Raw genomic sequence first — 27,556 nt, forward strand, 5'->3', positions numbered from 1 at the left:
ACACTCATGCCAAACTCATGTTTTATTAATTTATCTGACAAAGTAAAAACTAACAAACAGTGTTTCTCAAACTAAACACACTCTTGCTGCATTTCTTGTAAGATTTGAATTGTATTTTCTCTAACAAACTCAAAAAAAAAAAAAAAAAATCTTCAGGGTTCTAATATATACAGCAGTGGTCAGAATTATTGGCACTCTTGGTAAATATGATCAAAGAAGGCTGTGAAAATATAACTAGTGTTTTTGTGTAATTCGCTGTATATGTTGATGATAATATAAGGGAGAGAGAGAGTTTATGGATAAGACTTTAATGCGCACTAGTAAGGTTACTGTGTTTTATTCAGCTCTTACTGTGATTTTCTGGAGTAAAACGGACGCTTCATCTTTTGTGTGAAAATAAATGTAATAAAATCAGTAAACATTTGGCCATCATTTGGATGGAGTCCTCTCAGTCTTGTACTAATAGTGGATAAAAGCAAGATGACAAATAAGTTATAACCATAATTAAACAAAACTATATATGTTCTGTCTCCATGCATATATTCTCTCTGGCTCTGTATAGTCCGACTCGACGACAAGACAACAACAATGAAAGCACATGATGTGGTGAATTAGGGAAGAGAATATGTTATTGATATTCATGGTACTAGTCAAATGAAGAGAACTGGCATAATTCAAATTTATATTGCATAAAAAGAGGCCCACGCCCATTACATTTTATTTATAACACCGAGCATTGTGCAGAGGTCAGCAAAAAAAGTAAACAATAAAGCATTTCCTATTCTGTTGTTTTGGAGAGGGGCTTGGTATTCATGTGAGGTGACAAATGATTAAGAGGTTAGTGATGTATGTGAATATTAGCCATAGAGAATATCAGTCATATTTGTAATAATTCATCATCACTATATCATATGTTCTGCTTATTTCAGTAATAACATTTGTGGTTGCCACTCAGTGTTTTTAATCACAGGGCTTGCTTTAATACAAAAGACAGAGAAGGATGGGAAAATAACCCAGAAGTCAGTAAGAGGGATCATACAGCATGGTTTATGTCACCTTGAAAATGAAAACATGTCATAAATGTGACATATACAGTATAACTCATATGAGTTGTGGAAAAATGTGTTTATCATAAAGAGTTTTTGAATCATTGGCTTTGATGCACTGCTCATCATGTTTCTAATGTCAGTAAGAGTGGTATGGCGAGAGAGCAGTGTGTAGACCAAAGCAAGAGTCGTGAACTCATGAAGTCATTACTATACAAGCATTTATAAAATTATAATGAAAATTCCTGGAGTTCATTGGCATAGTCACTGTAATGGTCACCAGCTGGAGAGTGACCAGTGTCCTTGAGAGCCACCAGAGGGCACTCCACATCAGAATATTGTCATTCCCTCACAAATCTCCCATAATTCTCGGCCTGGACTCATCAGCGCTCACTGTTTTCAGCTGTGTCTCATTATTACCTTGTTTAACTCACACTATAATAGCCTGGTTTTCACATTCATTCCCTGTGAAGTCTTGTTTTTCCGAGCATTCTCTCTGGTTTCATGTCTCTTGGTTTTTGGATTTCTTGCTAGTTGTGTTTGTATGTACTGCCTGCCTGTGTTTGATCCTGCCTGTTCTTTGGATTACACTTTGGATTACCTTGTTCAATAAATACTGCATTTGGTTCCTCAACCTTTTTGTCTCAGAGCAGTTCATAACCGTCACACACCTTGTATAATTCCAAACAAACCTTGTGATAACAATATTAAAAGGATCTTCAAGACTGAAATTTATTAAGACTTCTTGGCTTCATTCAACTGGAACAAAGACAAGTGGGTAGATGATAAATTCATTCACCAGTCATAAAGAGCAGTGTCAAAATTTGTTTTCTTATTTGTTTATAAATCTGTAGAAAATGTTATACGTTCATGAGATAGTTACCTTCATGTCCAGGGAAAAGAGGCTTCAGAGCTTGTTGTACAATAAAATATACTTACTGGTATAATATAATCAGCAGAGTAAAACAAGCAGATACGTGTTTTTATATTAATATAATATATCCATTATAAAATTACATATATGCAGGTCAATAAATACAACTTATTGAAAAAATGTAAATGCAATATATGTTTCCTTTAGGTAGCAAATACTTTAACTTAATCTACATCTGTTGTTATTTGTAATTAGAACACAACACATTAAAGACACAATATGATCGGGGGCACGGGAAGTGGGGGTGCTGAGGTTCTGTAGCACCCTGTTTTTCACAGGATTGTAAATGTAACGCAATTTTTTGTTCATTTACATTTATTTATTTTAAGCGTTTAGTAATTTATTTGTGATAAACACTTTAAGTGGGACATTTAAAAAGTGTTAAGACTATTATATGTTAAAGTGTGACATCATATTGTGTGGGCCCGTATAAAGAATTTGTTAGCAGCCGCTTATTTTTTTTTTAAATCGCCCACAGCCGCTCTACTCCTGAGTGTAAGAATGTTTCAGCTGGTTGTTAGGTGATCAGGAGTGGCCCAGAGCCAGGCTTTATGCGTTCCCACCGATTTGGTTACTCTCTGCGGTTCTTCTCAGAGTGAGAACAGTCAAAGTGAGACATCTGTTGCTTGTGGCCCCATTTTGGCCCACTAGGATATGGTTTTCAGACCTGGTCAGTCTGTTAGTCGGCCCTCCTTGGGAGGTTCCCCTCAGGTGCTGACGCAGGCCCGGGGTACGATTTGGCATCCCCGTCCGGACTTATGGAAGCTGTGGGTGTGGCCCCTGGGCGGGGGACGCTAATGTATTCTGGTCTCTCAGCTGAGATTCCCGATACTATTCTTAATTCTAGGGCCCCTTCGACGAGGTGCCTGTATGCTTTTAAATGTTCGCCTCTTGGTGCAACCAACGCAACCTGGACCCATTTCATTGTCCTGTGAGTTCTATACTGGAGTTCCTACAGAGTCAGGTTTAGCCCCTGCCACTCTTAAGGTTTATGTGGTGGCTATATCTGCTTAGCATGTGCCCTTGGGAGGTGTTTCCGTAAGACATCACCCCCTGGTTTTTTCGTCTTCTCCAAGGGGCTAGATGGCTTTTAGGATTTAGCTGTCATTCTGGCAGAAAAGTCTTAATAATTAAGATGGTCCTTTTAGTGGTTCTATCCTCTCTCAAAAAAATAGGGGATCTGCAGGCTCTTTCTATCAGCCCTTCTTGTATGGACTTTGCCCCGGGGCTGGTTAAAGTCTTGTTGCGACCTAGGCCAGGGTAGGCCCTTCTGACTCAAGTGACTGGGAGTGATGTTGCAGCCTTTCGGCCTCGATCTACGTCGACCGCTCAGCCCAGTGGCGTAGATCAGAGCAATTTTTTGTATGCTTTGGGGGGGGGGAACAAAGGAGCTGCGGTCACAAAGAAGAGAATGTCGCACTGGGTGATCGAAGCTATCTCGGCGGCCTATGAGGCGCGTGGTTTGACTTCACCTCTAGGTGTGTGTACGTGCTCATTCCACCAGGGGAATGGGTTTTTCCTAAGCTCTTTTTAGGGGCTCTTCCTTGGAGGATATTTGTGTTGCGGCAGGCTGGTCCTCTCCGAACACCTTTATTCAAGTTCACAGACTGCGCTGATCAAAAGCATGATGGGAAACGATTTTTCTGATGACACAGCATAATGATCGTTGGTTTAAACAAGTCAAGTCAAGTCAAGTCAAGTATATTTATATAGCGCTTTTCACAATACAGATTGCATCAAAGCAGCTTCACAGAATTAAACCAAAATAACACAACAAGGTTTGTTTCTAGTGTAAATTTATTGATTGATAAAATTAAATATCCCCAAAATATCCCCAACTGAGCAAACCAAAGGCAACAGTGGCAAGGAACCGAAAACTCCATCAAGTGGCCTAATGGTGTCCTAAAACTCCATCAGGTGACCTAATCGAGAAAAAAAACCTTGGGAGAACCCAGGCTCAGTCGGGGGCCAGTTCTCCTCTGGCATTTATGAACTAGAGGCCATTGTAATTTGAACAGTAAGATTTAAAATGTTATATGACTGCCTGGCCGAAAGGATGCGTCTTTTTTTTTTTTTTTTTTTTTTTTTTTTTTTATTAGGGATTTTCAAATAATACAAACAACCAAGACAAAAACAATCAAACAAACATACAAACAAACAAACCCCAAGCGCTGCAAGTTAAATAAAATGTACAAGTGTATCTGTTAACAAAAAACATAATAAATCAAAACAGAAGAAGCCAAAACTCTCTAAAAATAAAAATTTCAAATTTTGTGTAGGAAGGATTGGAGAGGTTCCCAAAGTTTCCTAAATTTGTCCTGTTTGTGGTTGAGGTCATAAGTTAATTTCTCCAAAGGAAGAAAGGCTGACAGCTGAGAAATCCACATGGAAATAGTTGGGATCTGAGATGTAGACCATTTTAGTAATATACATTTCTTAGCCAGAAATATAAGGGTAGTAAACAGAGATTTGAGGTCCGAGTCAAAAAGGTCTTTAGGAATGTCATTCAACAAAAAAAGTGAGGGGGATAAAATAAAACGTTTCCCTATTATCTCCTGGATTGCAGAGTGGACCCCTCTCCAAAATGGTTGGATGTGAACACAAGACCAAAATACATGAAAGAATGTGCCCTTACAAGTTTTGCATTTAAAACAGAGGTCGGAACAACCTGGGAACATTTTATGCAGTCGAACAGGTGTAAAATAAATTCTGTGGAAAAATTTAAAATTTTGTTCATGTATGGAAATTGAGGTACATTTTGGAAAGATACCATCGCAGATCTTGGTCCAATTTTCAGAATTAAACAGAACTCCTAGGTCCCGTTCCCATAGTGGTTTCAAAGAGTCATACACTGAAGAATCAAAATGAGTTAGTAAGGCATAAAATTTTGAAATAAGTCCTTTGAACGATTTAACTGATAGTATGGTTTCTTCCAATTCCGATAATTTAAATCGGAATCTATTTTGTTTGAACAGAGACTCTATAAAATGCCGAATTTGAAGATATTTGAAAAAGTCTTCGGAGGGAATATCGAACTCTTCTCTAATTTGTTCAAATGATCTCAAAGTTTCAGAGGTAAACATTCCTGAGAAGTCAGACAAGCCTTTAAAACTCCAATCCAGCAATCCAATGCTCCTAATCTGAATGGGAATGTCTGGATTCAAAGCCAGAGGGGAGTGTATGGATATAGTTTGGGGGATATTCAAATGTTTTTTCACATCATTCCAAACCAATAATGTATTATAGACAATCACATTATCATTAAGAGAGTTTATCTGAGTTATATTATTAATAAACCACAGGGAATCTAATCTTCTTGGATGGCAAAATAAAGATTCGAAATCAATCCACATAGCATCCTGCCTATTCATAACCCAGCTTGTTATCATTTTGAGTTGAGCAGCCCAATAATAAAGCTGAAAATTGGGTAAGGAGAGACCCCCAAGGTCCTTCGGTTTACAAAGTTTAGAAAGACCAACTCTCTGCTGCTTATTATTCCAGATATAACGAGAAGGATGCGTCTTTAATCTAGTTTTAAACTGGGAGAGCGAGTCTGAGCAACGAACAGTAGCCTATCAGGAAGGCTATTCCAGAGTTTTTCGGAGCCAAATGTGAAAATGATCTCCCTCCTTTGGTTGATCTGGATATCCTAGGTATGACCAAAAGCCTCGAATTTATTGATCTTAAAGAGCGCGATGGATTATAGGGCGATAGAAGATCCGTTAAATAGACTGGAGCTAAGCCGTTTAGGGCTTTATAAGTCAGTAGCAATACCTTGTAATTAATACGGAACTTTAGGTAACCAATGATGATAAAATCGGTGTTGTTATATGATCATATTTTCTTGATCTAGTAAGAACTCTAGCAGCTGCATTTTGGACTAACTGTAGCTTGTTTATTGAGGATGCAGGACAACCAGCTCAACCAGCTAAACAACCGAAATGTTTGATTTTAAAACTCTGATATCATGTTTTAGGAGTATACATTATGTATGAATATTCCCAAACTCTCTGACAGTACTATCTCTCTGTGGGTTATGTGATTATTGTCATATTTATAAAAAAAAAAATTAAAAACGTGTCTGTAATTAAAGTAAAAATGATTGATAAACATGTATTTCGAATGGAATTAAATAACAAGTAGCCTACTTTGGGTATGTTGTTCATCATATTTAATTTAATATAAAAACAACAACGGCAATTTAACAAAACCCTGTAAATAAAACAGATTGGAAGAAAACATTTTTCTGTTGACTTATGGCTCGTTTCCACTGAGCGGTGCGGTACGGAACGGTACGCATTTGTTTGCGTTTCCACTATCAAAAGTTGTGAATGTTTTTTCAACCCCTTCTAGCACAGTGGAACGGTACTAAAAGATGGAGCGAGACTCACTGCAGGACGTTGATTGGTTGACAGAGAATCGTCACTTGCGCGTGCTACAAGGGGAATGACAACATAAGAAGCGCCATTTTTTAATATACAGTTTATTATAATACTACTGTTACTGTATCACCAAATGTAATTTTAAGAGTTTTTCAGGCGAGAATATAGTTGTTTAAAGCTCAAATCTGTGGTTTATTTATAAAGAAGATTATTTTTTTCCCCGGTTGTGAGATCCATGCGTTCAGCGGGGCTCGGCGCTCATGTTTCCCGGCTGGATGAGCCTTTCCTCGGCTAGTCCTCGGCGTTCGTCGCTGACTCCGACGGTAGTGGTTAAACATAAGATATAATTCGTTTTGTGTAGACCTAACGGGCGATCTTTGGTCTCGTGAATATATGAGTTCCCTGTCAATCGTTTTGGCTGAGGGCTAAGTTTAGTTTCATATTAACGTTATTTGTGTTTAACTTTACTTGTAATATAGACTAGAGCGCTGCATTTGGATATTTGACTGAATTGTTTGCTTTATTTCTTATTGTAGGCTATAGCTTCTTGTACTTTACTTAAACTTTTATAAAGGCTATTATTGATAAAACTGAAATTTTACAAAAAGAAATATGGTTTCTTGTCATTTTTTTATTACGTAAGATTATCACTGATGTTTATTGCAACATTTGTACAAATGCATATATTGCATGGAATATGTTTATTTTATTTATTTTTTTAAACGAAAAGAGGTAACGTTAGGGTTGTGTTTTAAATTTCGTTTTGTTATAAATAGAATAACGTATAACGTGCAGTGAATAATCAATATGCGTTGCGCATGAACCACATTTGTGTCCCTATAATGTTTAATTTATTTAAATGAAAACGAAAAGAGGCAGAGTGGTGTTTTATAACATATTTCGTTTTATTGCTGCTTAAAATGTACATACAGAGTAATAACCGGATTAGAGCGAGCTGAGTGACCCTTTTAAGAACGCGCTGTAGGCTACCATTTGCATGTAGGAGTCGCACATGGCAAGTACAAACTTTGCGTACTTGATATTGAGAAAAGCCTAATGTCGGCGCTTGTCTTCTTGTGACAAACATGTCGAGGAGCAAGAACAAGATCTGCTGTATGTCATCCATTGTAGTTTACTATGTTCTTCTTCACGCGAAAATGACGTCGATCGAAACACCACGCCTATCAAGTAAGGGTACACTGTAAAAAATTCTGCTGTGATTTTACAGTAAATTACTGGCTACTAATTGCATTACTTTCACAGTAATTTACAGTAAGAAATTTAATGTAAATTATAGTAAAATTACACTTGTGTACAGTGATTTCACAGTTAATTATATCACATTATTACTGTAATTTCACAGTGATTTATTGTGTTTCGGCTGTAAAAGTAATGCAATTAGTAGCCAGTAATTAACTGTAAAGTTACAATTAAATACAGCAATGCAATGTGATCACAGAAAAGTAGTAATAAAAAAAACAAGATTAAACAATGCTTTCCTCAATTGTTTTATTTTTTACAATTGATACAATAATATCATAACAAACATGTTGCATTAAGCTGTTAGGACTGCATCCCAAACTCTAACTTGACTGACACTATTCTCAGAACACAGATTCTAATTCTAATTCTTCCAAATGCAATGACACAAGAACTGGTAAAGGTGAATGTGTATGTATGTTGAATGCATGTTGGCTTGTGAATGAGTGTTTTACCTTATGAATGTGCACAGGTCAGGTAATGGGTAAGGACCCAAAAAACAAAACTGTTTATTCATTTATACTGGCAGCGACCCCAGAAGGATGAGGCAGATTAAGTGTGAGAGCAGGCAGGAGTAGGCAACGAGATTATCAGTCCAATAAACACAGGGAAAATCCAAAACAATAGCCAGGTAGAAGGTCTCAACCATAAGGGCAGTCCAAAATATTCAGTGGCAATATGGCAGGTGAAAATGAAGAGAGGCAACAATGACTGGAGCAAATGGAAAAAAAGCACAAAATCTGCTTTGCCATCCATTCAAAATCCACAAGTTTTCGCAATAGAGAACAAACTTGCTGATCGATGCCACCCTGCTTCTTTTTGGAGTAGATCCTGTATCAAGGTTGATGCCCAGGAAGCACCTAAGACGACAAGTAAAAAAGTTACTAGATTCTAGTTACTAGTTAATAGATTCCCTATTTATTTTTATAAATTTGAAAAAGCAGTCTAACTTCACAATATATTTTACAGTGATTATTTTTCAATAATCCATTAAGTTTTTCCACATTTGCTGATCACAACAGCACATGCAAAATACCTTAGGTAAGAGGTGCTGGTCCTGTTGCTGGGATAGATATCCAGGAACAGGAATGAGCACCCTTTAACATAAGGCGTTTTAAAAATAGTCTTAATGTTATGGACAGAAAAACAAGAGTCATGATATAGAGTGAAATAGAATTATTAAACTTCAAAAAGTGATAGTTTAATTAAAGAAATGCAATGCACGCTTGCAAAAGCGTAACGTAATGCGATTACAAGACACGTGACCAAGTGCACATCACAGAGCGATGGAAAAGGTGAGCGTTTGCAGTTAAAAACTACATAATTATCGTTTTGTTTATAAAAATGATCAATCGTTTCAGATCAGAAGACTTTTATTTGTCGACTAGAATCGTGTGGATTATTTTGATGCAGCCTAAATATGCATTTTGGACCAGCTGAATTTTAAGCTGCAGATAAATAGTCACAAATGTTAAAATGTCATTCACAGAAATAAAATGACAGACACAAACTTGTACTCTTTCATTCACATTCCCAGTATACACTCAATTAGGCACTTCCAGCTTCTCAAATCTGCCATTTCAAATTGCCGCGCCTATCTCTCTTACTGACACTGAGTTTGAAAATGCAAAAGTTAGTTACGCATCTAATATATCGCAAAAAAAGTTGCAAAAGTCAATGTGTGAAGATTTGATATTGCAAAAGCAGATTTGAGAAGTGCTTAATTGAGGTTGTGCTGCAAATGTGAATGAAAGAATACAAGTTTGTGTCTGTCATTGTATTTCTGTGAATGACTTTTACATTTGTAACTATCTGCAGCTTAAAATTCAGAATGCATGTTTGTGACTATTTTCTGCAAGTGCTGATCTCAACATTCAACAAGTTTTCACATTGGAGATGTGAGTGTAAATTTTAGTGTACAAGTACAAATATTAATTGTACAAGTTCTCAAATTCACATCTAATCTCGAGTTTTGCTACTCTTTTACCTTCATAAGATCACGCTGGCAATTGTTGGGAGAGGAGTTGAAGCTGGCCGTTGGGTCTGTGTGGAGGACTGGTCTGGTTCTCGTGGATCTGATCCGATGACTGTGCCGATGACTGTTGTGTCAACAAGGTCTTGACAGGCGTTTGTTTCTAGGTCTCGTCTAGTTGTCATGGTCTCTTCTGACATTCAGGGCTCACTGTGTTCATCTTAGGGTGCAGGTCCAGCATCTGATCTGGATACGGACTAGATCCGGCTGACAACAGTAACCTCGGGATAAGAATGAGACAGAGAGACTAACATTAGCAAAAATGCCATTGTTCATTGTTATGAGAAGTGTTTCCGGTTCTGGTTGAGCTAATTTATGCGGCCTAACAATCCTTTTTGAATTATATAGGATTATAGGGATTTTAATGATATAAATGTATTATGTTTATGCTAGGTTAGAGAGGTGTGTTTTTAATATAGATTTAAACTGCCAGAGTGTGTCTGCCTCCTGATCAACACTAGGAAGACTTACCTTGTGTCTGCTCCTCGATCTACTGCCAGTTAGACGGCTGGATCCACCAGTCCATGATCCCTCGACCTCCATTTCAGCAGCATTAGCTGTCAGGGTTTCTCTGAACTGCATCTTTTAAATAAAGGAATACATATTGTGAAGTCATTATTAAATCTTAAGCATTCGTTTTTTTTATGTGCATAGGTTTGATAAATGTTGTTGTCAGAGTTCACGCAGCAGTATATGCAAAATATCGGTAACAGTTTACAATAAGGTCTCATTTGTTAACATTAATGTGTTAACTAATATTACCAATACATTTGTTACAGTATTTGTTAACATTAGTTAATACAAATACAACTGTTCAATGTTTGTTCTTGTAGTTCACAGTGCTAATGTTAACAAATACTGTTTTATTTTAAATGTCAAAATGAAAATGAACTAAGATTAATACATTTTGAAGTATTACGCATGGTTACTCTGTTAACTAATGTTGAAAACTAATATTAACAAATAAAACCTTATTATAAAGTGTAACCAAGACTGCAAAAACTGTTGGTGTCAGATTCCAAACAGTGCGATCAGATAAACATCAATTAAGTTAGTATGTTCGCTCATAATCATCATATATCCCCACTGCAGTAAAATGTTAAACCATTTTAATCGCAATATACAGTGATATATACTCTTTCATTTTTTCTTTCACTCTAAAGTGCACCTGCTCTAAAGCAAATTACGTTGACGTTAACGTAACATTCAATAACAAAAGTCGAGCAAAAGACAAAGAATTAATAAGCTGCACTTATCTATAACGCTTTCCCGTTTCGGAGCTCCCCACAGAAGTGTTAGCTACAACAAAATAAGTCTTTTTTAATTTCAGATTGTACATATAATGAGTTGTCTCCGCGGGTGTTATGCAGCAGCGTGGTGGTCAGTGTAGTAGTTCGATTCACAAGTAAATGACTCTTTTGAAATGTTAGTGAATCAAATCTATGCACCGAAAGCATAGTCCGACTCCTATGATTCGATAATCACTCGTTGAAAAAGACGAAATAACTGACTAAATTTTAGCAAACAAAATGGAATATAACTACTAAATATAATTTCATTAGCCAACATTACAGTGCACTGGATCCAGCTCAGCAGTTTTTCTAATAAAACAAATACACAATCATCCTAAAATGAAACCGTAACGTTATAGGCCTTTTCATCAACACTCCGTATCTCCGCGACCGAATGGGTATTCTGATGTTACGAAGGCCTAATTACCATCGCAAACCATCTCAATTAAAACATAGAACAATAGAACAATAAATGAATTAAATTACTTACCCGTTTTTTTCAGCTGAATGATTCCTCTCGGAAACGAAATGGTCTGCGACGCGTCTGTTGGATCATCCTCAGGATTTAACCGCCAAAAGTTTTTTTTTTCAGTTTTTTCGTGGCCCGCTTGTGACAAAACGAACTCGGGTCGAAGGTACACACAGCTACACCGAGTATGGACCTGACACCATTACAACTGATTTCAGCCGAGGCTCAGGCTGGCCCATACAGAAAAAGCCGTTGGCCCAACTGTGCTTGCTATCTGGGTGGGGTCTTCGTTCTCAGCTGAACAGCCTATTTTTTTTACAGTAATTTGCTGTCATATCACAGCAGATAGTAAAAAGTCAGTGAGCGAATCCACATTACTGTGAAATTACAATTGTTTACAGTAAATCAATTAAAACAGTATTTTACTGTAAAAAAACACAGTTAAATATTGTGAAAGTCTGGAAATATTTTACAGTGTACTGTTGGCAGTGGAAACGCTAGCCAGATCATGGTTAACAGACCCGTACCGTACCGTACTGCTCAGTGGAAACGAGGCATTATTGAGCTGGTCTGCTCCTGGTGGTGCTGCTGGACCGGGATGGGCTGCACAATAGATACTCTCGTAAGGCCTCTTCCAGTGGGACAGATTTCTGCTGTATACCAACAGGTTTGCTGGGCTGACTCACGCGTGGGCTGTCAGTCACTGAGATGATTTCAGAAAGAGGGAAGAATAAATGAAGTTAACTCACATCCTCAAAAATCAGACCATAAAATATTTTAACATGCAAAACCATTCTATGATCTAACATTAAACTCTGCATGTCAGCGGCCCTCCTGGAGCGATGTTGCCTATCTCTAAATCTATAAGACATTTTTAGTGTTTCTATACTGTTATATTTATATTTTATTAAAACATATCTAATATCAAAATCTAATATCCATGTGTTAAAGGTCAGTTTTTCATAAAAAGTTCAATATTTGCCTCTGAGATGAAGTGGAGTTGAATAACAATCTATAGTACTTCAAATTTATACTGCCATTTAATTTCGTCATATGGTCCCATACACAAAAGAAATATATTTGAAATATGTATTCACAATATATTTGAAATATATTTTTGGAATATATGCAAATATTCGAAATTGGCCCAATAAATATATTTTAGTTATATTTCAGAATATATGATAAATATTTCAAAATGATAAATATAAGTGAACAACAATGGAATATATGCCACATATATTTTTGACACATATATTTCAGTATATTTCTTTTGTGTATGGGGTTATTTGGAAAATGAAACAAATTTTTTTTTTTGCCACTTTACCATTAGGGCTTGGGCGTCGTGACGTCATACTTGGCGTGGTGGCCATGTTGATGGCCTCGAGAATGTAAACATACAGCAAGTCGAACGAGGAGAAGCAGAGTTGGGAGAAAGAAAAAAGATGTTAAAATCCCGAAAAGGATGTGGAATTTACCGGGATACGTTAGGGAAACCAGGAACCAGTATGTGGACAAATTTTCCTGTAAAATATCCCGTATTTTAATACCTTACTCTCATAACAGGAGAGTGGAGAGTGGAGTAGGAGAGTGGATCATTGTGTAGGAGAGTGGAGGTTCGGGTTGGTACTTTAAATGTTGGCACTATGACTGGTAAAGGGAGAGAGTTAGCTGATATGATGGAGAGGAGAAGGGTAGATATGTTGTGTGTTCAGGAGACCAAGTGGAAAGGGAGTAAGGCCAGAAACATTGGAGGTGGGTTTAAACTGTTCTATCATGGTGTGGATGGAAAGAGAAATGGTGTAGGGGTGATTATGAAGGAAGAGTACAGTAAGAGTGTAGTGGAGGTGAAGAGAGTTTCTGATAGGGTGATGATCGTGAAGGTGGAAGTTGAAGGGATGATGATAAATGTCATCAGTGCCTATGCTCCACAAGTCGGCTGTGAGATGGAGGAGAAGGAAAGATTCTGGAGTGAATTAGATGAAGTGGTAGATGGTGTACCTAGAAATGAACGATTGGTGATTGGGGCAGACTTTAATGGACATGTAGGTGAGGGGAACAGAGGTGATGAGAAGGTTATGGGTAGGTATGGCCTAAAGGAGAGAAATGTGGAAGGGCAGATGGTGGTAGATTTTGCTAAAAGGATGGAAATGGCAGTGGTGAATACGTATTTTAAGAAGAAGGAGGATCATAGGGTGACCTATAAGAGTGGAGGAAGGTGCACACAGGTGGACTATGTTCTATGTAGGAGATGCAACCTGAAGGAGATTGGAGACTGTAAGGTGTTGGCAGGGGACAGTGTAGCTAGACAGCATCGGATGGTGGTCTGTAGGATGGTTTTAGAGACGAAGAAGAAGAGGAGGAGAGTAAGGACTGAAAGAAGAATAAGATGGTGGAAACTGAAAGAGGAAGACTGTAGTGTGAGGTTCAGGGAAGAGGTCAGACAGAGGCTAGGTGGTGGTGAAGAGGTGCTGGATGATTGGGAAACTTCCGCAGGAGTGATGAGGGAGGCAGCTAGAAAGGTACTTGGTGTGACATCTGGAAATAGAAAGGAAGACAAGGAGACGTGGTGGTGGAATGAGGAAGTGCAGGGGAGCATAAGGGGAAAGAGGTTAGCAAAACAGAAGTGGGATCGACAGGGTGATGAGAAAAGTAGGCAGGAGTACAAGGAGATGCGGCAACAGGTAAAGAGGGATGTGGCGAAAGCCAAGGAAAAGGCATACGAGGAGCTGTATGAGAGGTTGAACACTAAGGAAGGAGAAAAGGATTTGTACCGATTGGCCAGGCAGAGAGATCGAGCTGGGAAGGATGTGTTGCAAGTTAGAGCAATAAAGGATGGAGATGGAAATGTGTTGACTAGTGAGGAGAGTTTGTTGAGAAGATGGAGGGAGTATTTTGAGCAGCTGATGAACGAGGAAAATGAGAGAGAGAGAAGGTTGGATGATGTGGTGTTAGTAAAGCAGGAAGTGGATAGGATTAGTAAGGAGGAAGTGAGAGCAGCAATTAAGAGGATGAAGAGTGGAAAGTCAGTTGGACCAGATGACATACCGGTAGAAGCATTGAGATGTTTAGGAGAGATGGCAGTGGAGTTTTTAACCAGATTGTTTAACAAGATTTTGGAAGGTGAGAGGATGCCTGAGGAATGGAGAAGGAGTGTGCTGGTACCGATCTTTAAGCATAAGGGAGATGTGCAGAACTGCAGTAACTACAGGGGAATTAAGTTGATCAGTCACACCATGAAGTTATGGGAAAGAGTAGTGGAAGCCAGGCTGAGAGAAGAGGTGACCATCTGTGAGCAACAGTATGGTTTCATGCCGAGGAAGAGCACCACAGATGCCATATTTGCTTTGAGAACGTTGATGGAGAAGTATAGAGAAGGACAGAAGGAGCTGCATTGTGTATTTGTGGATCTAGAGAAAGCGTACGACAGAGTGCCAAGAGAGGAGTTGTGGTATTGTATGAGGAAGTCAGGTGTGTCAGAGAAGTATGTGAGGGTGGTGCAGGACATGTATGAGGACAGTGTGACTGCAGTGAAGTGTGCAGTAGGAACGACAGACTGGTTCAAGGTGAAGGTTGGACTGCATCAAGGATCGGCCCTGAGCCCTTTCCTGTTTGCAGTGGTGATGGATAGGTTGACGGACGAGGTCAGACAAGAGTCTCCCTGGACTATGATGTTTGCGGATGATATTGTGATTTGTGGTGAGAGTAGTGAGCAGGTTGAGAAGAGCCTGGAGAGGTGGAGGTACGTGCTGGAGAGGAGGGGAATGAAAGTCAGTAGGAGTAAGACAGAGTACATGTGCGTAAATGAGAGGGAGGGCAGTGGAGTGGTGCGGTTACAGGGTGAAGAGGTGAAGAAGGTGGAGGAGTTCAGGTACCTGGGGTCAACAGTGCAAAGTAATGGAGAGTGTGTTAGGGAAGTGAAGAAAAGAGTGCAGGCAGGGTGGAGTGGGTGGAGAAGAGTGACAGGAGTGATTTGTGATAGTAAAGTATCTGCAAGAATGAAAGGAAAAGTTTATAGGACTGTGGTGAGACCTGCGATGTTGTTTGGGTTAGAGACAGTGGCATTGAGTAAAAGGCAGGAGGCGGAGCTGGAGGTAGCAGAGCTGAAGATGTTAAGGTTTTCGTTGGGAGTGACGAGGATGGACAAGATTAGAAATGAGTTTATTAGAGGGACAGCGCATGTTGGACGTTTTGGTGACAAGGTGAGGGAGGCGAGATTGAGATGGTTTGGACATGTGCAGAGGAGGGACATGAATTATATTGGTAGGAGAATGCTGAGGATGGAGCCACCAGGAAGGAGGAAAAGAGGAAGACCAAGGAGGAGGTTCATGGATGTGGTGAGGGAAGACATGCAGGTAGTTGGTGTAAAAGAGGCAGATGTAGAGGACAAGGTGGTATGGAGACGGATGATCCGCTGTGGCGACCCCTAATGGGAGCAGCCGAAAGAAAAAGAAGAAGAAGACTCTCATAACAATAACATTAAAGGGATAGTTCGCCCAAAAATGATATTTAGCCCATGATTTACTCACCCTCAAGCCGTTCGAGATGCATATGTCAATCTTTTTTCAGACGAACACATTTTCAGTTATTTTAGAAAATGTCTTAGATGTTTCAGTGGTTATAGTGTGAGGCTATGGGGTCCAGCTCGTTGAAGTCCGCAAATGTGCACGCATCCTCCACAAAAGTAATCCATCCGGCTCCAGGGAGATAAACTAAGGCCTTCTGAGGGTAATCCGTGCGGTTTTGTCGTAAAAATATACATATTTAAAACTTTATAAACGAAAATAACTGGCTTCCGGTGGCGGTCGGCGCGCGTTCACGGAGATGGAAGCGTCGTGACGTAGAACGAACGTGACAGTGCAGCCAGAGAGCAGAGCAAAACAAAACTCTACGTTCGTTCTACGTCACGACGCTTCCTACGCCATATGCCAGCATCCATCTCCATGAACGCGCGTCGACCGCGACCGGAAGCCAGTTATTTTCGTTTATAAAGTTTTAAATATGTATATTTTTACGACAAAACCGCACGGATTACCCTCAGAAGGCCTTCGTTTATCCCCCTGGAGCCGGATGGATTACTTTTGTGGAGGATGCATGCTCATTTGCGGACTTCAACGAGCTGGACCCCATTGCTTCACATTATAACCACTGAAACATCTAAGACATTTTCTAAAATAACTGAAAATGTGTTCGTCTGAAAAAAGATTGACATATACATCTCGAACGGCTTGAGGGTGAGTAAATTATGGGCTAAATATCATTTTTGGGCGAACTATCCCTTTAAGGTTAGCCCTTCCATCGGACCTGTCAGTCTCTGTACTGTTGTCCTGTTGCTACCCCCTTGCCCTTCCAGCGAAACAGATGTTTTCAAAGCATCGTTTTGCTTACTTGAAGGCAACCTTAGCGTGATATTGGCCTTTTTAAGATAGCGTGGTTGTTGTGAGATCACGATTTCACGCCAATCTGTAAGCAAAGTCACGTTAGATTCATTAGATCGCTGTACTAGCGGTATTCATTAGATACTACCCAGATAGCAATGAGTCGGCGGACCACCGTCGGCGCTCCGGCGGCAGTAGAAGCGGCAGAATGGCGACATCGCAAACACGTTGGACGGCGCACCGCCGGCGGCAGCCGCTTTTTAAAAGCGGCAGCCGCCTTCCTACCGCCTTCGTTCCGCGGCCGGCCCGCGGGCCAACCGCCGTCCCGCCGCCGTTATATTTAAGGCGGCCCTTCCGCGGCCCGCTGGAGGCAAGCGCTATTTTCGAGCGATCTGCCGCCGCTTATTCTGGCTATATATATATAATATTTATAGCATGCAGTTTATCAAGAATAATGATTGCTCAAACCAGACAATCCATTTGGCATTTTTATTCCACATTTCAAAGTACATTAACTGTCATTTAAACAAGATGTGTCAGATCACTGAAACATAACAGAAAAATAAATAAATCAATATACTAACATGCAGGTTTCTTATTAAATTTTGGTAAAAAAACAAACAAACAAACAAAAAACAGCCTTACAAGCAAATTACTCTTACAATAATTGTTGATATAAAGAGGACAGCTCTAGGGTGAAAAAAATTACCTGTAAGTAAAGAGAATACTTGATACGAAATAATGTGCAGGATACCAAATAAATCAAAGTATGACATCACATTTACAAGCCATTTCTAACAATAGGTTAAGTGGTAGTAATTTATAGTAAAGCTCTGGAGTAGAATAGACCATTATAGCTGCAATGCTGACCTGTGGCACAAGGACTTACAAGCATTATTTGAAAAAAGAAAAAAAAGAAAGTAATTTCCACAGTTAGTGAGTATAGTGTGACACTTCTGACTTCTTTAGGGGTCTTGATGTTACTGACTGCAAGATAAAGAAAGGATTCCAGTTGTCAGTGATTCTGGGGTGTCAGTAGTCAGCCTAAGTGGTCGGCTGTGGGTCCCTCTCAGCTGTGCGGTGCCTTTTTCTGCCTTCACGGTCAGATGCTCCTTTCAGGTAACGCGAAACGTTAACCTAGACCGCTTCATCAGTGGCATCCTGGGTTGCCAGGTTCTTCTGGATGGCTAATTTAGAAAATACAGATCTGTCATTTCATTTGAATTGCATGAGGCCATACACATCTACTTAAATATAATTAAAAAAATATCCAACTTACTTTGAACAATGGTCTAAAGGAACATGTCTCTAAAACATGCTTTATCCCCTACACCGAGCTGAAAATCCAAAAAAGTGTTACAAATTACATTTCTCTGAAGCTTCTCATAAATAAATAAAAAATGTGAAAGGCTGAGGATTCAGACTGTAATATATGCAGTATACAATCTTAAATTTTACTTTAGATTACTCTATGGCATTATAATCAGCAAACTTACAAATTGTTCCTGGAGCTTTTTATCCTGCTTCAAACTGTTGTCAAGACACGGCAAATCTTCCTGGGTGTGTAGGGGGAGTAACAGATCCCCTGACAGGGATAACTCCAACAGACACAACATCACCAAACTCTGCAAGACGTCACAGCATAAGGGTCTGATCTGCACCTACAGGGTTTCCCAGAATAAAATAATCAGTCCTGGTCCCTCAACTACTAAACTATGACATTTATATCTAGGTCTACTACATGGTCAGGTAGCCCCAGTGGGAATTAAACCAACAACCACTGTGCTGTTTGCAAGTTGTACCTGATTTCCCAGTGCAAGCAAACGTCTTCAACATTGTTTGTTGAACTTGCTTCACCTGCTCTTGAAGTGAGCCGGTGTGATCCGAAGCTACAAAATGAAAGGCATATGGTAATTTTGGACTTACATCACACACAAAAAAGTACAATTTAAGAAACAGTGCAAGTTCTCACCTGCTCGTGCATTGCTTTCCCTCAGGGCTTGGTTCTACATTTAAAAAATAAAATAAAACAAACAACTAAAGGCACTATTTTCAATACTGTTAAAACACTGGACATTAAGACATAGGGCTAGAATATACCTTCACAGCTGAAAACTTCATGCTTGACACGAGATGCCACTGGAGTACAAGGGCCAACAATAGAGCAATGACTTTCTCCCTCCTATTGATAATCATTGACATGTAAAAATATGTTTGAAGTTATTGCATACATTTAATGAATTGGACTTAAATGTAACACTTAGTTAAGCGCAACATATTACATACCTCCAGAGTTTTCACCCATATGCTGCCAGGGTAAATTTGCTGCCGGGGGTGTAAAGCTTAGTACTTGATGAGCTGGGGAGCAAACATAACAGCTTTAATTTCAATGCAGAGTATTGCTAGCCTGGTAATACCAAACTCTGCTACTTCGCTTTGCTTCGTAGACAGAGTCTGGCATGGCATAATTGAAAAGTGTTTTCTTTTTTTTGGGGGGGGGGGGGGGGGGGGGGGCTAGATAAATCATTGGTTACCCGTAAGCCAATCACATAACGTTTGGTTATGGCGTGTGTTATGCGCATGCTCAGCCGCATCTAACTTCCACTGTAAACATGTATGATGCGAAAACAAAACCATCGAGCGAAATACCGGAGTGAACATGGCTGTGAATGACTTTTGCAGATTATGTGAAGTAAATCTACGCATCCACGGTACAATCAGCGTCTACGTCACGGCTCTCAGCCCGCCCTCTGTTCGTTGATTGGCCGGCTGTTTTCAGGCCGGAGGAAAACGGAAAGCTATGACGCTGTCTCAGACTGAGTACAGAAGCGAAATGAAATTGAGCGGAAGTACGAAGTCTGACGTAGTCAGGCTAGAGTATTGCATATTCAGTAATGAAACAATAATTGAACTGTGTAAAGCTAATGGAATGTACAACACACCTCAACACCTTTCATCCAGAAACTGCTGCAGCGAATCCCATCAAGTGTCCTAGTGAAAAACAGATTATGATTAAAGGATTCATCATCTTAAAGTCAGCATGAAATCAAATTTTACAATTTGTATTTTTATATCTAATATTGTAGTGTTTATGTAAATTATTCATCTGTGCACTTTTTTTATTTTTTATTCATGTACCCTTATAATATTTAATCAAATACGTTACCCTTCCCTCCCCCCTCGAAACGACTTCTCTTCTGGTCATGTGCAATGGCGTGAGGGCGTGGCAACTCCCCTCAAACCGTTAGTCTGCTATGAGCAGAGATGGAGATGAGGAGCGCTAGAGTAAAACCCTGCTCCTCTATTCAATATTCCCTTTCACTTGGAAATATGTCAACACTGGAGAAAAGTCGTTTGGAACTTCCAGTTCATGCCAACTTTAAATAGAAGCAATAGTTTCCAAGACAAAAAAACTTCACAAATAACATCACTTACTTGTACTCAAACTCTTGGCGGATTCTGGATTACTGGGGAGAAACCTGGTTCTAAGAAAGAGGAAACAGAAATTTGATGATAATAATAATAATAATGAATGAAAGATTCCGTTATCCACAATAAACAGACAAATAAATTACACAGATGAAATAAAGGAAAATCAAATGTACAAGTCAGACCCATTTACCTGCTCCCTTCATGAACTTAAAATGATGTTTCTCCCAGGTGCTGTGTGGAGGTGTGCAGCGGATGGCTAAATTGTTCCTTTGTCTTTTTTGCGGAGGTTAAATGGGGGCCAATGGCACATGCCCTTCGTTGAGCCACTCTTGCGGAACCACTGCAAATGGCAGATCCTCCTTGTTGATAAACTGAACAATGTGAAGCATCTAAAATAGAAGACACATTAGCATAAAGTATACTTTTTGATTTTTTTTTTTTCAGGCAAAATCAACAACATTAAAATGCTCACCCCTTCGAAAAAGCAGTAATTTTCACAAGTGGATCAACAGAAAACCATGTTCAGACAAACAAAATCATATAAACAACCTACATCGTTATTTTTGTAAGATAACACCAAAAGTTAAACTAGTCTTTCTAGATGTAAAGTTTGGCTACCTACTGTAGCTAGATACATTTAACATGTAAGGTTAGAACATGCTTGAACTCAGTGTGTAAAAAAGGTGAAACAGCATGTGGTAGCGAACACTCTAATCTAGACTAGCAGCATAATTATGTTTAGTTAGAAAACAACACAAGTTATACTGATCAGTCTTTCTTGTCGTGAAGATTTTGCTAACGTTACCATTCCCACGTAGGCGGCAGAATAATTGTCCGTAGTTCAGGAACTGTAACGTTAGTTCATTCGACTGACCAATACTATCTTAAACCACATGTACTCACACTTGTATAAACATACATAACAGTTAAACATACTTAGAAGAAGAAAAAAACTCAACGCCAGGAAGAAACTAAGTAACGTTAGCCTAGCTATGGCGGAAACATGGCGGAAACTTTGCAAACAAGGCTAACTTACTTTAGCTTGACTAGTTAGGCAAGAACAGATCTTAAGAAGAAGAACTAAAAACAATGTCAAAAATGAACATAGTAATATTGCGTTACACAAAAAGGAAAAATGTACTTACTTAAAAGATCGTATATTTCCCATACAGTAAGATATTTCCTCTCTCCAAATACTGAAACCGTGTGACGAGCAGTGTTGCCAGATTGGGACGGTGATTTCCAGCCCAAAAGCTCACCAAAACCCGCCCACTACAAGAAAAAACCGCCCAAAATTTTACTGCCGCCAAAATAATATGATATAAATTCATTACCATGTCATTCAAGGTTGATAAGCACAATTTGTATCTCCTTAAAACAAAATAACAATGATAAAATAAAATAAAATAAAAAATAAAATTCCAGGAAAACAGATCAAAACAGGGCAATAATAAAGGAGAATTAGCCAATATGACTAAAATGTCCAGATGGACACTGTCAAAACGTCAATCAAGAAATGAACCGATTACTTTAACCCTCGGAAGTACACACTGCAGAACATAACGCAGAATTTAGCAGTCAAACTCATTCATCGTTGATTCAAACCTTTTTCAGCAGCTGTCAGGGTCGAGTATAGTGCAATCTGGACGGTGTAAAAGTTGCCGATGTCTCTGCTAAGGTTAGGTTAGTGTGCACATGGCCATGGACATATTTCACATCCCATATTTCATTTCCTTTTTAAGTCATTCAACTGTGCTCTCCTCAGAGTTATATTCACCATCTATCTCCCACCAGGTGTACGTTTTTAGAGTTGCTCACTATCTTACTCTTTACTGTGTAGATAAAACTTACTGTTTAGTCGGCTATAGCTAGCCTATCACTTTGGCATTAGAGATCACTTGAATATACAGCTACAACTTATCGCGCTCAATCGCATCTGCCTGCTGATCACTGATTGGCTAAAAGTGCGTGCTCGTCGGTGATGTCAACACTAACGCCAGCTGACTCTGCATGGGCGCGCGTGTGTGTACAATCATGATGACTGATTTTATGGACTACATGCACACTTTAGTTTAGTTTTTTAATCAATTAGACTTTAAAATGTAGATGTTTGAAAACCGCCGAACTGACCCCAAACCAGCCCAAATTTTGTCCACCCGCCCAAACCCTTTTTTACCCGCACAATCAAATTCAAAACCGCCCAATTGGGCGGGAACCCGCCCAATCTGGCAACACTGGTGACGAGACGAGTAAATCTGCTTCAGTTTTTTAGGTGCTGCCCCTCTCGACCGGTGGAGGTACTTCTCTGTTTGTGCTTTAACACTTTCTTAAACATTTGTACAGGTCGCAAAACTCGCAATTGCAAACTGCAAAGTAATCCCTTATACATGTAAAAGATTAAAAAAAAAAAAAAATTGAGCTTGTAAAACAATGAAAGACATAACCACAATTTCCTGGAGTGACAGAGAGACAAAATATTTATAAATATTTCACTTTATCCTTCAGGTCAGAACAGGGATTTTCATGTTTCTCATAGACATTACCATGGTTGCAAATTAATAAAAAAATATAAAGCAAACCCAAGATTTTGGCCAAGTTGCAGATGTCTTTCACTGTTCACTGATTTCAAGCATTGGTGAAAAATCTACCTTCATCCATTTATTCTGCTAAATATTTATTTTAAAAACTAATCAGAATCAGAAAGATATTTATTGCCAAGTTAGTTTTACAAAAGGAATTCTGTTTGGTCTATTGGTGCATCTCAAATTGTGCATAAATCAAAGAAATGTAAAGAATTGTCACCTTAAGTGAATAAAATAATTCTATATATTTTACATATTATCGCTTCAGAGTGTCAAAGTAATTTAAATGTAATTTCCTAAACCTTATCATGGAATCAGAGTCAAATCTGTTATAACCCCTAATGGCTTTGGAGCAACAACAAAAATTGATATAATTCACATAATAATTATAATCGCTTTAAATGTGAAAAGTAGTTAAGATGCTGTCAGTTTCACTCATGGCTGGTCGATTTCAAAGCGGCTTGCCGCCAGCCGGCCGCGGTTCATTTAGACGGCGGCAACCGCCAGAGAGAATGAAGTCGGCGGCCCGGCGGCTGTTCGCCGGCGGCATCTCGCAAGAAATGGGAGTGACGTATTCGGCGGCAAACGCTTCATCGCCGCCAGCGGGGCGCACCTATAGCCGACAGCTTGGGGCCGGCGGCAAAAAGAAGCCATGCCGATATTTTTTGCTATCTGGGTAGTACTTATTCCAATAGTGACCAGTTCTTATATATTAGGTACTAGTACTTATTCATTAGATACTAGTTCTTATTTATTAGATACTAGTACTTATTCATTAGTTACTAGTACTTGTTATTAGATACTAGTACTTATTCATTAGATACTAGTACTTATTCCAATAGTGACTATTCTTTTGTTACTAGTAACAAATAAAAAAAAATGCCATTGACTTCTATGGGGATCTGTCATTCAGATATCAACTATTCAGTTCTGACTAGTATGTATTCCAATTGTGACTAGTACTTATTTATTAGATACTAGTAGTTATTTATTAGATACTAGTACTTATTTTTTAGATACTAGTACCTATTACTAGATACTAGTATTTATTCAATACAACTAGTACTAAGTCATTAGATACTAGTACCTATTAAATAGATACTAGTAACTATTAAATAGATACTAGTACTTATTCATTAGCTACTAGTACTTATTCAATAGATACTAGTACTTATTCATTAGATACTAGTACTTATTCATCAGATACTAGTACCTATTAATTAGATACTAGTACTTATAAATTAGTTACTAGTACTTATTCAATAGATACTAGTACCTATTTATTAGATACTAGTATTTATTCTAAATGTTACTAGTAAGATTTTTTACTTTACTAGTAAGATTTTTAATTGAACTATCCAGGGCCGTTCTGACTAGTCATAACATAAGATGAGTAAAAAAGCAGTTGTGACTAGTAAAATAAAAAATCTTACTAGTAACATTCGGAATAAATACTAGTATCTAATAAATAAGTACTAGTATCTATTGAATAAGTACTAGTATCTATTGAATAAGTACTAGTAGCTAATTTATAAGTACTAGTATCTAATTAATAGGTACTAGTATCTAATGAATAAGTACTAGTATCTATTGAATAAGTACTAGTATCTAATGAATTAGTACTAGTATTTATTGAATACATACTAGTATCTAGTAATAGGTACTAGTATCTAAAAAATAAGTAGTAGTACCTAATAAATAACTACTAGTATCTAATATATATGTACTAGTCACAATTGTAATATACTAGTCAGAACTGAATAGTTGATATCTGAATGACAGATCCCCATAGAAGTCAATGGCAATTTTTTTTTATTTGTTACTAGTAACAAAAGAATAGTTACTAGTCACTATTGGAATAAGTACTAGTATCTAATGAATAAGTACTAGCATCTATTTAATAGGTACTAGTATCTAATGAATAAGTAATAGTATCTAATAATAAGTACTAGTAACTAATGAATAAGTACTAGTATCTAATGAATAAGTAATAGTATCTAATGAATAAGTACTAGTATCTATTTAATAGGTACTAGTATCTAATGAATAAGTACTAGTATCTAATGAATAAGTACTAGTATCTAATGGATAAGTACAAGTATCTATTGAATAAGTACTAGTACCTAAAGAATAAGCACTAGTACTAAAAAATAGGCACTAGTACCTAAAGAATAAGTACTAGTACTTAATGGAAAAGATACTAGTATCTAAAAAATAAGTACTAGTAGCATGAAAATAGATACTAGTCGGTTGAAATGATTAAATGTTAAAACGGCTTGCCATAAGTTAGGGATAGTCATAATTTAATTGTAGATATCTATTATCAAGTTATAGATATCTTTAAATGAATTTTGATTGGAGATATCTGGGGCCGTATTCACAAAGCATTTTATCTTACCACTAGGAGTACTCCTAAATCGCACTAAAAGATTTTAGCTAGGAGTTTTCTCTTAAAAGTTATTCACAACGCCTTTCAGGCCTACTCTTAGTAAAGAAAAATGACAACTCCTAAACTAAGAGTGAGTCTTCGTTGCTATGGATGACGTCATTACTCATGCACGAGCTTGACTGAAGTAACCACCTTGATTGGCTGATGATTGTAACGCGGGAATGATTCCAAACCCCTCCCCTACGATGATGAGTGACAGGTGACAGGTGAGAGAATGCGTGCGCTACACAAGTAGTGCGAAGAACGGAAGATGATGAATAACTGAATAAACAGCCTAGATGAATAAAGAGTAAGGCAAAACAAATAGCCTAGTAGCCTAATGGAACATATGGATTGATGCAATATCTTTGCAACATTATTGAATTAATCTGTCACTATATGCCTCTGCCTACGTTTGCAAAGAGAACAACATTTTAATTTGATTCACAATGAAACGTTACAATTAGTTTACATGCAATGAGTAGCCTAGTTTTGGTTGTTGTTGGTGGCGTTATTTCATCCCTAGTTATGCCTACAATGCAAAATTGTTCCCTCGCGATTGGAAGCTCCTGTAGCCGCCGCATACGCATTTCAAAACATCGCAATGTGAAATGCCACAAAAAGCGGTTTGTGAATAGGTCTTAGTGAGTTAGGAGTCCTCTCGACTTCTTTTAAGCTTTATTTGATTAAAATTTAAATGGAAAAGAAAAGGCATATGAGAGTCGGCTGTTTTTGTCAATTTACAGTTAAATATTTGACCACTTGCTTGAGCAACTTAAGTAATGCATGGAATAATAGCCCCCCTACGATGTTTAAATTGTGTTTAAACGTGCATGCGTCCATTAAAGAGTGTAGGTTATATGTGTACAAAGAGAATTGCAATGCTGAAAAAAACATTTTATTAAATAAAAGTTGCAGCGTAACTTCTGGATTTTAAATAAAAATAGTAAGTGTTTGTGGTACAGCCGTGAATCAGTTATTCACTGCAAACGGATCATAGCCTATATGAAGCACTATAGCGCGTGCTGCTCCTGCACCGCACACACACACACACACACGGAGTATGTGGGAAACGGCCGTAAGATCCACCTACAGTTCTTAGAAACTTAGATGTGTCACGCACATAGTATCTCTTTATTTCGTACAACAGCAGCAGCACTCATCTTGTTTGTTTACAGCGGATGCCGATGAAGTGGCCGTAAACCGGAAACTGATATGCCGACAGCTGACAATAGCGGAAGTTCGTCGCGACGGTTGTGCACATAGCCTATTAGGCCCGCATCACAGAGCATGTTGTTCAAATCATCAAATCACATAGTACCTGTCAACTGTTAACTTTAATTTTCTATAGAAATTCAAATATGCAGATGCCCATTATATGGATTCATATATTTACCGCTATACTTCATTAATATATTAATATGCAAGTATTTTTTTTATTTTTTTTTAAACAGACTTTACAAACTACGCAACAAGCAGAGGATCTCAGTGTCTGCAGCCTCCAAACTCCTGTGCAACATGATGCTGGGATACAGAGGCATGGGTCTGTCTATGGGGAGTATGATCTGCGGCTGGGACAAGCAGGTGAAGTCTGTGTGTTTAGATGACAGGCTTTGTGAATGTTGGTTTTTTGCATATTTTTAGGGTGTTCTCAGTCTAAGCATATAATATTATAAAATTAAAATAAAATAAATCAACATCATTTTATAACTCTTATAATCTTCATGTGTAACTAGTTACGTTCATATGATGTTTTTCCTCACATCATCAGGGTCCAGGCCTGTACTATGTGGATGACAATGGCACACGTCTCTCTGGCCGGATGTTTTCCACTGGCTGTGGGAACAGTTATGCGTATGGAGTCGTGGACAGTGGATATCGTGAGGATATGACTGTGGAGGAGGCGTATGAGCTGGGCCGGCGTGGCATCGCTCACGCCACACACAGAGACACTTACTCTGGTGGTGTGGTCAACCGTTCTTTAAATGAATAAATATGTCCCATATCTGAGCCTCTGTGCACAGATATTATTGTAAAGCGAAAAAAAAAAAGTCCTTGTAAGGAACTATCTCAGCACTAAATAACTGTAGTAGTAGCTGAGGTATTAATGTATAGTCATCAGTCCTGCATTGTTATAAATGGACCATTATTCTAAAATGTTACCTAAAATTCTTCAAATGGTACTTTTATTTCAGCAATGGAAAATAAAGTCATTCTGATTCATATTTCATAAAAACTGCTGCATTTGGAGCAACAATTAATAGACTCTGATGAAATCGGAATTTTGCTATCTTTGAGTAAAAGACAGACATTTACCACTT

General features: G+C 38.4%; 1 protein-coding gene and 2 long non-coding RNA genes across 5 annotated transcripts; 1 reads left to right on the top strand and 2 right to left on the bottom strand.

Annotated features, from left to right (window-relative positions):
- Positions 1–7,860: 7,860 nt before the first annotated feature.
- Positions 7,861–11,695, bottom strand: LOC311299714. The gene is made up of 4 exons (XR_014629185.1): positions 11,437–11,695; positions 10,126–10,236; positions 9,610–9,875; positions 7,861–8,482 (listed from the first exon to the last, which is right to left on the bottom strand). It is a non-coding gene; the product is annotated as an uncharacterized lncRNA (long non-coding RNA).
- Positions 11,696–17,268: 5,573 nt separating this feature from the next.
- Positions 17,269–22,163, bottom strand: LOC311299713. 3 transcript variants are annotated; one of them, XR_014629183.1, is made up of 13 exons: positions 21,831–22,163; positions 21,371–21,497; positions 20,416–20,614; positions 20,229–20,278; positions 19,960–20,042; positions 19,736–19,784; positions 19,080–19,151; positions 18,894–18,975; positions 18,766–18,799; positions 18,596–18,682; positions 18,290–18,454; positions 18,073–18,130; positions 17,269–17,980 (listed from the first exon to the last, which is right to left on the bottom strand). It is a non-coding gene; the product is annotated as an uncharacterized lncRNA (long non-coding RNA). The 3 variants fall into 3 exon arrangements; XR_014629182.1 differs by lacking the exon at positions 19,960–20,042; XR_014629184.1 differs by lacking the exon at positions 21,831–22,163 and having other exon boundaries at positions 19,960–20,045; positions 21,371–21,459.
- Positions 22,164–26,285: 4,122 nt separating this feature from the next.
- Positions 26,286–27,556, top strand: LOC311299712 (proteasome subunit beta type-8-like). Its single transcript, XM_084423504.1, has 2 exons — positions 26,286–26,819; positions 27,007–27,556. Exons 1-2 carry the CDS (start codon positions 26,754–26,756, stop codon positions 27,226–27,228), a joined length of 288 nt encoding a protein of 95 aa, XP_084279630.1. The 5' UTR covers positions 26,286–26,753; the 3' UTR covers positions 27,229–27,556.

The sequence above is a fragment of the Rutilus rutilus genome (genome assembly GCF_951802725.1).
Source record: "Rutilus rutilus genome assembly, chromosome: 11".
Lineage (NCBI taxonomy): Eukaryota > Metazoa > Chordata > Actinopteri > Cypriniformes > Leuciscidae > Rutilus > Rutilus rutilus.